Source organism: Xiphias gladius, chromosome 8 (genome assembly GCF_016859285.1).
Source record: "Xiphias gladius isolate SHS-SW01 ecotype Sanya breed wild chromosome 8, ASM1685928v1, whole genome shotgun sequence".
Taxonomy (NCBI): domain Eukaryota; kingdom Metazoa; phylum Chordata; class Actinopteri; order Istiophoriformes; family Xiphiidae; genus Xiphias; species Xiphias gladius.
The window spans coordinates 21,266,298-21,283,589 of record NC_053407.1 but is presented as its reverse complement, the minus strand read 5'-3'; the positions used below and the strand labels follow the sequence as shown (position 1 = coordinate 21,283,589).

At 39.2% G+C, this 17,292-nt stretch overlaps 2 protein-coding genes across 2 annotated transcripts; one reads left to right on the top strand and one right to left on the bottom strand.

The window, feature by feature from the left end:
- The first annotated feature begins 658 nt into the window (after positions 1-658).
- LOC120793603 (neuroepithelial cell-transforming gene 1 protein-like) lies at positions 659-8,572 on the top strand. The gene is made up of 12 exons (XM_040133823.1): positions 659-1,038; positions 2,494-2,560; positions 2,817-2,876; positions 3,669-3,776; positions 3,880-4,047; positions 4,146-4,208; positions 4,298-4,394; positions 4,472-4,548; positions 5,332-5,589; positions 5,830-6,000; positions 6,126-6,312; positions 7,536-8,572. Exons 1-12 carry the CDS (start codon positions 893-895, stop codon positions 7,865-7,867), a joined length of 1,734 nt encoding a protein of 577 aa, XP_039989757.1. The 5' UTR covers positions 659-892; the 3' UTR covers positions 7,868-8,572.
- Positions 8,573-10,645: 2,073 nt separating this feature from the next.
- asb13b (ankyrin repeat and SOCS box containing 13b) lies at positions 10,646-16,465 on the bottom strand. The gene is made up of 6 exons (XM_040134081.1): positions 16,119-16,465; positions 14,689-14,888; positions 14,400-14,550; positions 13,381-13,515; positions 12,120-12,311; positions 10,646-12,003 (listed from the first exon to the last, which is right to left on the bottom strand). Exons 1-6 carry the CDS (start codon positions 16,159-16,161, stop codon positions 11,855-11,857), a joined length of 870 nt encoding a protein of 289 aa, XP_039990015.1. The 5' UTR covers positions 16,162-16,465; the 3' UTR covers positions 10,646-11,854.
- Positions 16,466-17,292: the final 827 nt, after the last annotated feature.

The window sequence follows — 17,292 nt, the reverse complement described above, 5'->3', positions numbered from 1 at the left end:
CTGATTGGATAATTGTATGAATAAACAGGTGTAGAGGTGTTCCTAATAAAGTGCTCTGTGAGTGTATATTCATTCATGTACATGGAGAGATTACTGTGGGTGTGTTGGTGCATGCACGTCTGCATGCGTAGTTTATATTCAGCTCATAGTGTGTCTATCTTGTGTCTATCTTTTGTCATTATTTTTTTCTATTATTTATATTTATTATTTTAATACTTTATTTAGTCTATTTAGCTTTTGTATATAATTTTGCCTTTAATTATATAGTTTCTTATCTAACTCATTGTTTTTGGGATATAGGTGAAGTGGTTGCTGTAACATTGCAATTTCAGTTTGGAATTAATAAAGTACTCTTTCTTTCTATATATCTATCTATCTATCTATCTATCTATCTATATCTATTTAGATAAGTCTGTGCGTAGATAAATGTGTAGATATTGGGAAGATGCACGTCTCTAATTTATGTTATTCATTATTATCATAGTTTATGTGGTAAGTTCAGGTTAACTGTTATGCATCTATCTGTGAATATACTGATGCATTAGTTTAATAAAGAAATAAACGTCACAAGCGGGAATCTGAATGACCTCGCAAAATAAACCTGGTTTCCATTATTCTCCGCCCCATTCAAGGTCGATATATAGTATTCTGACTGGCCCCTCCCTCCTCCTGGTATCCTAGCTGCGGAGCTTTGAGCCCTCTCCTGATTGGTCCATTTCCAAGAATCCGCCATATTCAAACTTCCGCCGTGGTGTGTGTTCCCTTGTCATCGATCTTCTATTTTCTTTGTACACATCGGGGCCAGTTTCCACACGGCTGGCCGTCGTATTTTGCTCATTTGGCCAGAACTACGCCTCGGTATAAGTGATTTCAAAAGGAAGCCTCTCGCAAAATGGAAGAAAATGAAGAAGTTTGCGGAAGGACGGTGGAAAATAAAAAGCAGAAAGTTCGCAGGATGTCATCGAGGACGTCCACTTCCAGTGTCATCAGCGCTGCAGAGCCCTCTCCACAAATACTCCGGAGAAATAACTCCAAAAAGTAGGTGGATCGTGTCTTAAAATGCAGAAATCTTTCTTTATTTGTAGCTCTTTTGCATTATAATGTGGTTATAGCACTCTTTATTACAGCTAACGTCACCTGGTCGGTCAATGGTGACGGGCAGGGCTGGTAATGTAACTGGCACACGATGCCTTCAGGTGCCCCTCGGAAAAAAACAATTTTAAACTTTAAATTTTAAACTACATGTGGTAAACACACAACAACAAAAACATCTGTTTAGTCATTAAAAACTTGTCATAATTAACTACAAGTAAATTTATAATGAAGGCAGAGTTAACTAATGATTAATTTCATCATCATTTATCTGCTCAGTAGTTTTTTAGATTAACTGATTAATCATTTCATCTTTAAAATATCAAAAAAATAAAAATGTCCATCACAATATCCTAGATATTAATATGCCCTAGATGTTGTCTTTCACAATTATTTTCATCATTAGTCAATCTGCAGATTATTTTCTCGATTAATCGATTAATTGAGTTGTCTATAAAATGTAGAAAAGCAATGAAGAAGTGTCTTTCACTGTCCTATTTTGCCAGACCAACAGTCCAAAACCCAAAGATATTCAATTTAAAATGATACACGACAGAGATAAACATTAAATTTGCACATGGAGAGGCTGGAGCCATGAAAAGTTTTGGCGTTTTTACTTGAAAAACAAAAAGATTAATTGATTATCAAAATAATTGCTAATAATTTTTCCAGCAATTGACTAATCAATTAATCAACCAGTCATTTTAGCTTTACTTCAAATTCCTTTTTTTTTTTTTTTGATTTCTCCAGATATGTTTGGTAAAGATATATATGTTGGCTTCAAAAATTCAAATTGCCAAATGGTTAGCTTGTAATCATTACTCTGTTAACATGTTGACATGTTTCTGTGTCCCCTACAAATCACTTCCCAACAACCTGGATTTTGCAGATAAAAGCAACTTCACCAGTTATTTTCATTACTTTCTTCGATCCTTTACTCTCTGCACGCTGGTCCTTTTATTTCCAGGATGGCTTAAAGGGATGAGCACAAGAACTAGGTTGTGTAGCAGTGTGAGCAGCTGACTTTATATGGTATTAAATATTAATAAACCTCCATCATCATCCACAATGCTTGACATATTTGAAACATAACAGTGACTGGAACAGAAATAGGATACAAAAGGCATCCATCATATCAACAGAGCTGTATAAAAACAATGATTCTCTATCTCCATCTTCTCCTGGATACATTCGATTGACCATTTTCAGAAGCTGGCTTTTTTGAAATTCAGGTGAAGTTCAGTCATGTATTTATGCCTTAACTTGGTGTTCGTGGTCTGTTTAACCCACCAGATCTGAACAAAATTTTAAAAAGACACGCAGTAAGCCAAGCTGCCCATGATATAGATAAACTTGTTTTCACTTTGCACAGCCACAAATTATTTGTCTCATTTCTTGTAGACCTCCACTGCAGAGAGGCAGCTCCTTCACCTTTCTTACACCAGGGACTCCGTGGGACTTCAGTCTAGTGAGTTAATGTTGAGATCATAACGCCATCATGTTACACTGCAGTGGTCATGTCCTTGCACTATTAAATGCAGAGCAGATAAAAATAAAACATGTCTGTCATAAGCCATAAATGTGACTTGTACATGTACTGCATCTCTGATACTTGGAATTGTATTTTATGAGTAGGACTATTTCGGGATGTTGCGGGAAAATTTATTGTTTAATTCTCGTTGCACCTCTGAGAGTAGCAAGTGTGTCTTGTTATATTTCTACAGAAGAGAAAGCGCAAAGAGAAAGAGGACGACACGGTCAGTCTGTCAAGCTTCGACCTCAAGGTGAGAGTCAGGACGGCCTCCTGTCCTGTCTGACCTGGGTGCAGGTCTAGTGCAGCAGCCTTGATGCTGCACCAGACCTGCTTTAATCCCTCACACTTTAATCCCTCTGCATGACTCAGGTACTGAGCTGAACAGGCAGCCATGAGCGCTCTTGTGTCTTACGAGCTCAGGATATTCCCACTATACATCAGACCGGCACAACCAGTGTCTGACTGAGGAAATAATAATGGTGGAAAAACACATCTGAATCTCACATCGTTATGCGGCATAGTCAGTCTTTTGGCACTGTAGTGGTTACAAATTCAAGGTTCAGTTCAATGCATTCAGTGGTTTAATACACTTTCTATACACCACCGACAACTTACACTTGCATTTTGAGACCCCCATTAAGCCATGGAGGATTTCCTGACACATTTAGAGTGGTTTGGTTTCTCATCAGTATAAATCACACTAAATAAAAGCAACAACATTTCAGACATTGTAATAATATAATATAATATATTATAATAATAACACACACTATATATATATATATATATATATATATATATATATATATGTGGTAAACACACAACAACAAAAATATATATATATATTTTATATATATATATTTTATATTTTATTTTATTTTTTTAATGTGTTGAACAAAATAAGTTAAATATAAATGTTTTACTCAACTGAGAGTCTTGTATAAAACAGTACCACATTATTCAAGGTAGGGTTGCACTCGTACAGTCTACACCTCAATACAATAGAGTGGAACTGAAGAGAGTTTATTTCCTCGCTTCCCAGGAACCCAGCAACAAGCGCGCACGACCACTGGCCAAAGTTTCATCCCTGGTCAACTTGATATCTCCTTCAAAGAATGGGGCAGTGCGGCGCTTTGGCCAGACCATCCAGGTACACGGCAAAGTCTTTTCTGTGACTCTCACTCTACAAATTGACCATCTAGTCATTTCAATAAGTAGAATTTGTTTGACCGTAAAACATCTTCTCTTTCTAGTCGATGTCGTTACGTGGGGATACCAAGTCACCAGGGGTGTCCCTCAAAGCCAGCAGCAAGGCAGCAGGGCCCACTCCCACTAAGCGCAGAAACAGTACGCTGTGGTCGGAGACCCTGGACGTCCATCAGAAGAGCACGTTCTCCACCAAAGAGATCAAGAGACAAGAGGTTGTGTACTTCAGTCTAGAGTACAGTCATCTTAAAAGTACAGGGAGTGGAAGAAGTAACACTGTGGTTCCTCTTGTGTTTCAACATTTCTTCTCCAGGCAATTTACGAGCTTTACAGGGGAGAGCAGGATCTCATCGAAGATCTCCAACTTGCACGAAAGGTTAGAAAATAAAATTAGATTCAAACATTTATTTAAAAAATCAAAACATTTATCCTCCCCTCTTCAACGTCTTCTTTGCTTACTGTCAGGCGTACCATGATCCGATGCTAAAGCTCTCCATCATGACGGAGGAGGAACTAGCTCACATATTTGGAGACCTGGATGCATACATCCCCTTGCACGAGGGTAAGTTATCGGGAACCGTTCTTGGGCTTTAATGCTAACCGGTGTTTCTGACCATGTGTGCACTATTTTATCTGCAGACTTACTGATGAAACTGACCGAGGAAACTGGCCCCGATGGAACAGTAGCTCAGATCGGACAGATAGTGATAGACTGGGTATGTATGGTAGCAAACTAACACGTGCTAAGAATGTACGGAGAGGATGTTTACCTTTCACACATGGTTCCTATCGGGCCTTTTTAAGACCTTGGAAATACCCCATAGAGTGCAGTTTAATACCTATTTCACAGTGAAAGCAGCCAAAGTGAAATGAAAGTATGATTGAAAACTAGTAGGGACTAAACAGACTTATTTATTATGACATCCATTTTTTTTTCAGTATTTCCTAGCAGTATATAACAATAATTCCTAATGTTATAAAAAATCAATTATGCATTAATGTAATTGGAAATGGATAAAATGCAGAAAATTGATTAATTAACCCATTAAAAGTGTTTTAATTTATAGAAGTTTTTCCTAAAAATTTACACTTGCCCATTATGAGATGAGACTTCCTAGCTACTATAGCTAACAGTCGTGACAGTGTTTGCTACAGGTCTGATGGTGCCCACTGCAAATCCACTAAAAAGGATTGAACAGCCTCCTGCAGCATTATCTGCTGTCAAAACAATCCCACTTTTAGTTTAGTGGTGCATTACATCGCCTGACGGCACGCAGACACATACAGAAACGTTTTATAACATTTCTGTCTACGGCACAGGCAAGAGAAAATGTTTAAGACTTATAAATTAATTTTAAGGAGGAACCTGAATTCAATAGTTTTTAAGACTTTTCAATACTTGCAGATACACTGATACACAGTCATAAATTCAGTCAATTTTCTGGAAGCACAAAATTTCAGTGTGTAAAAAGCTTGAAACCGGTTTTGTATCTTCCCAGCTGCCTGGTCTGAATGCTTACAAAAACTACTGCAGCAACCAGCTTGCAGCCAAAGCCCTGCTAGACCAGAAAAAGCAGGACAGGCGGGTCCAGGATTTCCTGCAGCGCTGTCTGGAGTCACCCTTCAGCAGAAAGCTTGACCTCTGGAGCTTCCTAGACATCCCACGTTCACGCCTGGTGAAATACCCACTGCTGCTGCGAGAGATCCTCAGACACACTCCTCCTGATCACCCAGACGTAGTCAGTCTGGAGAGAGCTGTACGATATCTACTTTATACATATCTTTGCTATCACAGATATAAGTGTTGTTGCTTATATTTAGCTGTTAGATATGATAAATCACGTGGCTATAGCCTACAATAATATGTAATAATAATAATAATAACAATAATAATGATAATACACCCTAATTTTATAGTAATAGAACATCTCACTGGTTATTGAGTCTTGTGTGTTTTCCCAAACAGCCATCTGATGAGTCTTACTTTAACTATCCAGATCTGTATAATCCAGGAGATTCTGTCCGACATCAACGTGAGGAAAGGGGAGTCTGAGTGCCAATATTATATAGACAAACTGGAGTACCTGGATGATAAGCAGCGCGACCCGCTCATAGACAACTGTAAGACCCTACTTTGTCATGGTGAGCTGCGGAACAAGAGTGGCTCGGTGAGAATTCGGATCACTCCCCTTATTATTACCACCCACGTGCTATAGACAGTGTTCTACTGTCTACATGCTGTTTGTCTTGTATTAAAGTAAATTTCATTCTCTATTGATGTGTTTCTCCGCAGAGGCTGCACGTGTTCCTCTTCTCTGAGCTGCTGGTTTTGACCCGACCGGTGACACGTAACGACAGGAGCTGCTTCCAGGTGTATCGACAACCCATCCCAGTTCGGGACTTGGTTCTAGAGGACCTGCAGGATGGAGAGATCCGCATGGGGGGGTCATTCAGGGGGGCTTTCACTAACGCAGAGAAAGGTGGGTTGAGCTGTGTTGCACTCCACCTTGTGCTGAGGCATTTTCTCTTAGATCTGTGTCACCCATTTGAATTTTTCATTGTTGTTTCATTAATCCAACATTTGGTGAATTTGCTCCTTTTCTGTCTTTTGTATCGTTGTTATCTTTTAGGTTTTGGACTGTTGGTCAGACAAAATAATTTGGATGTTTTTTTTTTGTTTTGTTTTGTTTTTTTTTTGCTCTGAATTTTTATAGACTAAATGATTAAGAGGAAAATAATCAGAAGATTAATCACCACAAATAATCATTAGTTGCAGCCTTTGTGTGCAAGTAGGGCATCATTATCATTTGGTCTCACCATTCCCAAGCTTTTCAAAATCATGGCAGTTACCTTGTTAAACTGTGAACATGCCCTGAGCTGTAAGAGAGGGGTGGGTTGAGGCTCCAGTGTTCAACGGTGGAACTAAGCTTAACTTGAATCTTCCCTTTGCTACAAGCTGGCCTAAGCCAACGTAACCACAGAACAGTTGGTGGTGATTAAATTTCACAGAGAAGTAAAATCGCGCTTTATTTACTCCCATTACTGCAGCTGAGTAGCTGTTTTAGTATATTTGTACTTTTTGGACCATAACGTTTGACTTTACTTTACTTGCATACATATTTAGTAAGTCATCTTCCATCTTCCAGGTTTTACTGACATTGTGTATGTAACTACATTTCAGATCACATCCAGACCCACAGTTTACATGTTACTGGCTCACTAATAGCATCAGAAATTGTAAAATTATGATGCGAAGTCACAGAGAACAGTTCATCAGCAGCAAATTGGCTTTGCTTAATTTTTTGCTTTGTATTTTTCGTCTTCTATTTTTACTTTTATAGCAAAATATTGTGAACTCTCAGCGTTCAACGCATTCTTATGCATTCATAATATTTAGCTGAAATTTGACTCAGTTTGCACACCTTTAATTCATCAAGGTGTCACTTAAATTGCATTTACTGTGCTGACAAGTGGTCTTAAACAATGTGCATAAGGAGGAGTTAAATAAATACTGTATATATAGAATATATTTGGGATCATCTATTCTTTGTATTTAGGGGTCGGGTGGTTATTCAGTTCACAGTCCTGAAAGTATAGAGAAGGAAACTAATTTAAAATGGATTTTTTCTAGACTTTGCAGCATTAAGAGATTTTTTTTTTAATCTTTTTTGACTGTGTTTCTTTGCTTTCTGTGTCTCTCCAGTGAAGAACGTTTTCCGTGTGAGCTCTCTGGATCCATCCCATGGCCAGACCCACACCCTGCATGTCAATGATGTCTACCACAAACAGCAATGGCTCAACTGTCTCCGCACTGCGATGGCCCAACAGCAGGAGGCTCCACCTCGAGTTCAGCAGGGAGAAGCCAACAGAGCCAAACGCCGGTCTTCCACTCTCTCAGCCACTGTCTACGACAAAGAGACAGATGAGAACTGTCCACCTGTCTCTGGCCCTAAACTCAGGCCTCAGACACTCTCCAAAACCAGATTGGACCAGAAGTTGCAAGGCTCAGTAAAGAGGAAGGAGACTGGAGTGTAGACATTTAACCCGACCTGATGGTTCAGGGATGGGTTCCTCTCATACAGGCACATGCACCCTGCATGTGCACCGTTTGTCACGTCAGTGAAATATCATGCAACCACTTTTTTTTGTGCTTTTGCTTTGTCTCTGTAGCTGCACCTAAAAAGCCTTTCCAATCATTTCCGTCCAAATGTATATGAAATTTTAGTCTTTAAAACGTGTAATTAGTTTACAAAAAAAAAAGGAAAAAGCGATATGTGCCAGTGGGACTGAAAAGTATGTTTACACCAGCTAAATGTGCGTGGAACCTGGGATTTCTGTGTCTCGCTGAGTTAAAACAACTTTATACCACCTGTAGCTCTTTTGTCTTTTCGTTCATTCCAGTGTCGACAAATTTAAACTTCCTCAGTTATTTGCTGAAATCAAAATATCGGAGCATCTACTAGTATAAGCAGCATGTGGTCTGTTGTCTGTTTTAAGTGTTATCTGTGCCTAGATAAGGTACCAAGGAGCAGAGAAAATGTAATGGCCTCAGCCGTCTGTGCAGGAACCAACTGTGTGAAACAAGGTTAAAAATGTTTGAGATTAGATACAAGATAATGAGCAGAGTACTGATTATAGTTCTGATAAGGTAAAAACATTTCTTGGGAAAAAAAAAACCTCAAACATATTTGGATGTATTCAGTGGAAATTGATCAGGAAAAAATAAAATATTTGTTTGTACTTGCCTGAGTCCTGAGTATGGCTGACTGTGAGAAAGTCCTCTCGATGTACTTGGACCCCTTAGTCATTTCCTTTTTTTTTTTTTTGGACACTTGTTTGTGTTCACTGTGTTCAGTGTGTTGCAACATAAGCAAAGTAAACTGTGAAGCTGACTCCTTTCTTATAAGTGTGTTAAAAATGATTTTGTACATTTCTCAATTCAAAATGACAGCTGAACCAAAAAGGTCATGATTGCATTTCGTTTTCCATTTGATCCATTTGAAACATCAAAATCTGCTGACAAGGTCAGTTTTACTGGTTAACTATTTTCAGTTCAGAGGTACATGTGACTCCCGTTTTCTACCCTCTCACTGTCATTATCGACTGCTGAATACTACATAGTGGGACGTGTTGATTAACGAGCTTGAGCTGCCCTCCAGTCGAACTGTTTTTGGCCTGAAAAACAATGTCTGGAAGTAGAGGCCATATAATGATTTACATTAACAGGGTTGATTTTAATGTACATGCAATTTTTTTGCATTTTTTTTGGTGAAATTAAATTATAGCTGAATATCTGTTGTAATGTCCATGTTTGTCGAGTGTTTATCCTCACTATAAAACCGATGATTATTCACTTTTGGTGTATCGGACAGGCTAGCACCTTATCAAGCTTGCTTATGTAGGAGAAATACAGAATTAATGTGTTTAAAATCTATACCAAAAAACAAAACGGCCTCTTGCAAAGTTTCAACTGTTGAATGTGCAGTATTTAAACCACAGCCTTGCCGAAACCATCTTCCTCAAAATTTAGTTTTTCTGCTGAAATAAGACTGTTGAATTGCAGTTTACAGGAGCCAGTCGTGGCACTCCATGCAGTCTTTCTGGTAGGGTTGTAAAAGCAACAGTTTTTAATAAAACTAATAGGTCACAGCTGTGTGGCCGCTGTGGTTCAGGTAGGGTCAAATGACAATCAGTTTCACCACAATAAATGGCACGGTCTGATGCAGTGGAGTCGATAGGGAGAATCTTTCTGTGTAACAGAAGGACAGCAGGAACGAAACTTCAAATTTACGCACAGGACATACGTTACTCCAGTCCGCCTCATAAAATCTATCCTCATGTCTCCCAACTCTGTTTCAAGTGTAAATCAGAAAAAGGGACACTGATGAATGCATTTTAAGACTGTAAGAAAATACAAGCTTATTGGTCTGAGGTACATGAAATCATCCAAAAGATGAAGACACAGGTGTTTATCCTGAAACTGACCGCTGGCTGAACTTTCTTCTTATTTCGTGGTCATCTCATCAGATACCTTCTGTTAAAATGTGGCTAACCCAGGCAGCTAATCTGCGGCCACTGGAGAAAATAACATATGATTTACAAAACAAATCTGGAAAATAATAATTAAAAAACATCCAAAAATAAAAGTGAAAATTATATGATCATTGTTGTCGCAGTCTAAAGGCGCCTTTACACAGATAACATACTATGGGTTTTCACTGTTGAACACAGCTTTGAAATCACATAACCTTTGGTAAAACACAGTAAAACTTTGTAAAACTGGTAAAACACAGTTTGACTAACGATCAGTCAAGTTTTGTAGCAGCAGCTCATGTCGGGACACATTTTTGACTGAGTCAAACTGAACAAATGCATTTATTTTCTGTGCTTTCGTATCTCTAATTTTCATGTCAGGTTGTGGCTGCAGATTGCTCTCGTCTAATCTTCAGTAGTTTTTTTCCCTCTCTGACTGACTACCCTTCTGTCACTGATAGTAGTGATGTTGTAGTAGTGATAATGTAATTATTGCTTTTTAATTTAACTTGCTTTTTTTATTAATTTTGACTGATATATGAGGCCTAATAAGCACTGCAAGCTGGTCAAACTGTTTCCAGTAAACCATCCTGGAGGTCTCACATTTTTGTTCCAAAACTGCTTAAATAACTTTTTTCATAGCATTTCAAATGTATACGTTAGTTTTTGGATGTATTTTTCCTAATGTTCCAGGGCACTTTCCAATTATTAAGAAAATTAATCAATTGTGAGTTCTGAAGATTTTATGGTAAATTACATTAAAAGACACAACACTGAAAATTGGTTTTGGTCTATTTATTTACACAAATAATAGCGATAGAACCATCTGTATTATTTACAAATTTACATTAAAAATAAACAGTCACAGAATATATACAAATAAATACAATTATACAATCCTATTCAAACCACCTCATGTTCCCGCACGCTTAAACAAAGTATTACCGGACCTATGATGAAATCACACTTACGTTCAAACTTACTTGGTCATGATGAGCCAGCCAAGTACAAGTTTACTTCTTTAAAGCAATACTTGAAAAAAAATACAAACATTAACACTGACTCAAATTACTCCAATCGATGTGAAATGGTTGGTCGTGTTGCCAAAGCCTCTGAGAATTAACAGCTCAAGGTGCGTTCAGCCTTTGTGGCTGATTATACTTATGCTCCGGTTGAAGGTTTCAGCTGAGCTTGACGGGAATCGTGCAGTTACCGGACTTTATGCGCTAATAAGCATGATAGAGGTGTAGTTTCTCCTGCTGTACTGAGTGCAAAAAGCTAACAGGAGAGCCTGTGCTTGATGGAGAGTCTGTACACACCCACACAGTCCTGAGTGGAGACCTGATCCGCCAGAATAATTCAAATCACCTTTGTAGGTTTACCATTGACGTGCATGGCCTTTACTAGCTAGGTGTTCTGGTCTTTCGGCCTTCGTGTAGACTATGGTATAAGTACGGTATGGTTGACCTCTCTTAAACACCCCGAGCAGCCACTTTTCTACTACCTTCCAAGCGTGAAACGACAGAGGTGAAGTAAATGAATGGCTGGCGGAGGCTTTTCTGAGGAGTTGGTGAACCAAACCAGAGGTGAACGGCTAGTCAACATTAATTTGGTGGCCAGAAAAACACGACTCCAGTGAGACACTACTGATGCTCTGTGTCTGCGTGATGTGTAAGTGGGCAGTTGTTTGCTAACAGATTAGCCATGATGTCTTCATAAGCTGATGGCATAAAAGGGCTGGCCTACTGTTCCCTTGCAGTCAAAAAAATCTATTAATGTAGCATTAAGTGAATGAGAAATTAAGCTGATCCAATGAAAGCTTTGTGAATCCTACCAGTCTGGCAGTGTTCAGGTATTTTAATCTGTGCTGTATTTCTACCAATTTCAACATTCTGTCATGACTTCCTGGAGAGAGATCCACAGAGCCAGCAGACGTAACAGGTCCAGATTGAACTTTCTTAGACTTGCATCTAAAGTTTCCCATAGTGATTAAAGTTCAGTAACTGGAGGTGGCATGTACGAGAGAAAATTTATGATGCGACTGGGCAAGCCCAGCTTGGAAACGTCGTCACGTGCTCTTGTCCCGAGAGCCCTCCTCACAGCCACTCTGCTGATCTGCTGTAGGCTGAGGGGAGTATCTAAGGAAGAGATTAACAACGGAGGTTTCATTTTACCTGCGCTCTCAGGTGACCTACATACAGACAGCGACAGGATGCACACTTTATGTAAAAAAAACAAAAAACAAAAAACTTACTCTCATAGAACTCAAGGCAGAGGTAACAGGGAGATCCCAGACTGGTGTACTGGATGGGTTTTTTGTTCAGGTTGTCCCTGGCATATACATTCCCCCCAAATTCCACAAGTAGGTCAACCAAATCAACGTTCTTTGTTTTGGCTGCATGATGAAGGGCAGTCTCATGCAGCTTGGCAGCATTAACATTTGCCCCTTGAGGAATGAAAGACAGAAATGCATGAGTGAGAGAAGTAGCCCTGTTTTTTCTGCAGCATTTGTGTTTGTACATTAAGTATAAACGCCGGTAACACTTAATAAATAAATATCATTAGCAGTACACATGAGAATAAACCAGCTGTTACTCAAAATAAATAAACTGTATAATCCCTGATGTGGATGAGTAGATCACTGGTGTGGCAGGCCATGCCTAAGCAGCTGAGTAAAACTGTAGGTTGGATGCAGCAGGCTCACTGTGCAGTGGTGAGCAGGCTCTTCTCGGTTTGTGTTATTTGTGGCCAGCAAAGCAAAGCGGTACGAGAAAAAAAAAAAAAGACAGATCGACTGGCAGATACAATGAGCACAAAACCATTTTCATAAATTGCTGAGAACCGGGAAGATCAACGGATGTAATGTTATTCTTAGCGTTACTTGTTAACTTGGGAGTTACAGCGTTCAAACTACTTTTGGTCCTTGGTGAAGTAAACGTTAATGACTGCTTCAGCCGCTGGACGACAAAACAGGGACAACAATCGTGCTGCATCACTTCACTGTCTTAAGGCATATCAGTCCGCCGATCTACACAATTACCAACACTGTAGGCAGGGTGTACAGAGCTATATAGTTCCCTATCTACACATATATAGGGATATATTAAGTTTTAAAATGGATTAATTATGTAAATCCTCTCAATAAACATTAGTAAAATAAGGTGATTAACAAAGTAAATCTTTACAAGAATAAGTCTCATATTAAAGTACTGTCATTATTGTCCTATGGAGACTAGACAGTTGGTTTTGTTGTGGTAATAAGCTGGTTACTGTAATATCACAATGTACCTTAATTGTTTTTTTTTTCAAATTACACTTTACATAATTTTCAAAACATTTTGAGGCTTTTCAACATTTTTTTGAAAAAGTGGCTGATTAATCAATACAAAAATAATCTTTAGTTGCATTTCTAAATAAAAAAAAAATCTTAAAAACACATTCATATCCAGGTTTTGACCCGAAAATATTGTTGGTTTTACCAATTTCTGGTTTGGAGTCGATAAACACGGACTTACCTGCATTGAGGAGAACTTTGGCGCAGTCATAGTGTTGCCTGGCGCAGGCTACATGAAGCGGTGTCCCATAGTGGCAGTCATGGGCCTCCATCAAAGCTCCTTGATCAATCATGAGCTGAACACAATCTGAATTACCTATTGTAAGAGACAGGCAAAATTATTTCTGTTTAAAAATAAAATGAAATACTCTGCAGCATATTGACTTTCCAGGCACGACTGGGGATACAATCCCAGGAGGCGAGGAGACACCTATTTTCTGTAGGCTCGAAAGGTGGCTGTAAAACACGAGCTGTTGTTCAGCTTGAACAGATTTTGGCTGAAGTTTCACTTCAAAGGTTTCTCTTTACCAGTCATTTCAGTTTTCAAATCAATACTGCAATTATCCGAGTATGTTCCAGTGCCTTTGCAAGCACAGCTAGTACACTTTGTCCCACAGTCTTACTGCTAATTGTGTAACTTTTTTGCTTGTCTGTTTGTTCTACTACATCTTGAAAGGCTTTTAAATGTGAATCAAGAGCTCAATAGTCAGGAGCTCTGGACCACAGGGACACATTTCAAATTGGTAGAGAACTGCATTCAGCTTCCTCTGTTCAGCTCTCTGTTCCTTTTCTTCCGAGTCCCCTAACTCTGGGAGAAATGTTCAAAATGTGCTATTAAAAGAGGCTTGTTCAAATGTTTTCCAACCAGTTAGGATGTGAAAAAAAATTTGCCATGTTCATAACATTTCCCTCCCAGCCTCCCTACATACAGTCAATGCTTCCGGCACTATTTAAAAAGAATACTGAGGAACTTTGTGTAGTTAAGGCCTGCCTTTAATTATTCCAATTTATCTAAGATCGTTAAAACCCCCGTGCACTTTTTCCACAAAGAAAGAAAACTACTTCTCCCAGACGTTTCTCCTGCACTAACACAGTACAAACACTGTGTGGAATCCTGTTTGGAAATTCGAGACCAGTGAAGCAAAGACATCTCAGATACATGACTCAAAGTATATCCGGTTTGTGTGTAACAAGGCGCACCTCCCATGCACGCCTCATGAAGAGGTGAGAAGGTGAACAGTGGAGGATTAACTGTTGCTCCATACTCCAACAGTAGCTTAACACATTCAAGGCTACCGGCTGCACAGGCGTCACACAGCGGAGTGCTACCATCGATGTTACGAGCATCCACCTGTCGGACACAGAGGCAAAATAAAGTCGCGCATACACCGATGAGTCAATCATGCACTGATGACGAAAGCCATTAAACTTGACTTGATTCTCTTGAGAAAAATTTCTTGCTGTTGAAACAGTTCTGACACCGGCTCACCTGCGCACCAGCGTCCAGCAGTAGTCTGACACATTGGGTCTGTCCCTGTATACACGCCTCATGGAGCGGGGTGATGGAGTCAACAGCCACGGTGTTAACCGCCGCACCTCCCTCGATCAGCTGCTGCAGCTGGAGGGCCCTGCCCTGTGCAGCGGCCTCATGCACCGCTGACCGGTCTGTCCAGAATCCAAGACCATGAGCTGCAGATATGTGAAACCAAACAAAGACTGAACCTGTCTAATCGTGGTGTTTACGTTTTCTGGGTGTGTGGGTGTTGACTTATGATTAATACAAATCTCTCTTCGAGTTCAAGTTTATTTAGTCATTCCAATTGAGCAATCATGGCTGAAATACAGTTTCTTTTTTGTCGAGCCTCAACCACAAAGTGAGGAAAGAGAGTCGCAGTAAGCTTTTCATACAAGTCCTTATAAAACATGAGACAAGAGGTATTTATGTAGCTCTTGATCCTGCAGTAAAAGTACTGCAGTTGAAACACTAAATGATGGTGTACTGCATTTCACTATTTACATCTAAAGCACGCTAGGCAACAGCTGTTTAACACTCATACCCAGGTTCATGACCATCCTCCTCATTAACTGGTTCAGCAAGAGGCACAGTAATAAATCACACTCATCGTATAATCTAAGGCAGCGACTAACGATTACTTTCATCATCGATTAATATCTTGATTATTTTCTCAATTCATCGTTTTATCTAAAAAACATAAAAACTAATATAAATGCACATCACAATATCCTGGAGCATAAGGTGCCATCTTTAAATGTCTTGTTTCAACAGCCAAAAAAAAACAACCCAAAATTAATCAAGGTTACTACGATACAGAACCAAAAAAATGGCAAATTCTCCCATTTGAGAACCTGAAAGCATCAAATATTTGGGATTTTTGTTTTTAAAAATTACTTAAACTATGAATCGATTATTTAAAAAAAAGGTTGCTAATGAATTTTCTTTCAATAGACTAATCAATTAATGGACTAATCACTGCAGGTTTAGTATGATCCAAACCATCATAATGCCACTAGTGTATTGGATTGTATTACACTGTTAGGCGTATGTTATTGGGTCCGTTGACCTGAACATTCACAGGGTCGATGTTGCGGAACATGAATCTTATTGAAGTATTTCACATTCGCTGTCACTGAGCAACGCTACGATCGCACAAATGCACTTAAGTGTCCACTGGCCTCACTAACGAGCTTACCGTTTGCCCGTCACTTTGTGAAAGCGTGCTAGCTGACGTTGACCCAGTTATACGCCTGACGGAGACTGAAAGCTAGCCACCATGAAATGAAAGCTAACGAGAGCTTGTCTTATCGCAGCCACCAGTCCCATCCTATTCCTCGCCCAGCTAGCGCAGTTTAAAACGCTTGTCTTGGGCTACTGTCGGTCATCGACTGTAAGCTACTTACCGATTTCTCCATACAAGGACGGCCTGGCCCGAGTGATCTCCATTTCATGTTACCGTTTCCTTCGCCGTGAACCACGCAGATTCAGCCTAACGTGTTATTCATTTTGGCGCAAAGGGATAAAGACTGAAAGGACTGCATTACTACAAAAAACGCGCTGGGCAGTCGGGTGCTCCGTCAGAGCAGCTGAGGTGCAGTCCACATAAACGATGACGTGGAATTCTGGGAAATGTAGGCGACTGACCTACAAAAGAGGGGACTATTGAAGGTCTCGTACAGTCAAGTTAAATAATTAACTGATGAAAATAGGAAACTAACGGATACTTAAAAAAAACAATACTAAAGAAATTGGGCTTAAATATTTATTTGTTTATTTATTGACTGATTTACCTTTCCAGAGTGTGGAAATTAATCGGAGTTTAGCTAGCTAGCTAATACAGATATGAATAACATTAAGGATTTATGCTAGCTAACGAGTTAACCTGTTAAAATAAAGCTCTTAAATGGTACAACATGTATAATACAATTTTTTAAACTGTAAGAAAATGCATATACAATGTTTACAAGTATGCATGTCGGAGTGTTTTCTTTTTCATTGTTTGCTTTGTGTTTTTAAAAGCTAAAATGGCTAACTTTAGAGAGTGTGACACTCAGTTATAATGTTTTGACCATGACTGTATTAAGAGATCTATTTATTTATGTATTATTAGAAATAATTCATTATATATTATAAAGTACATATAATACATCCATGGTTGTGACTGACGGATTTGCTGTGATTCTACTGTATGCGTTCATGTTATGGTGGGTAACTGCCATAGTTGCCTTTCATGTGAGTAGCATCAGTTGAAAGAAATTATGATTTAGTTTCAAAGAAAAACATCAAAAATCCCCATGTCATGAGAGTGGCCAACCCTCGCTGGCTACTTGCACACTGCAGTTAAATATGGTTTACTGTAGCCTAAGATGGCAAGGCAACTCCTGGAGTTCCCCATGGTAAAACATAATGCTTTGGGAGACGCTTGCAGTCTTACATATCTGAGGCGTATGAGCTGAGTTTTTGAGCTTACTGTGTAAGTGTTACATAACTTTGCCAGAACTGACCATATTGAAAGAACAGTAACCCCTCTAACCGATTGGAGAACTTGAATGTTACCACCTATTGTAACACACATTC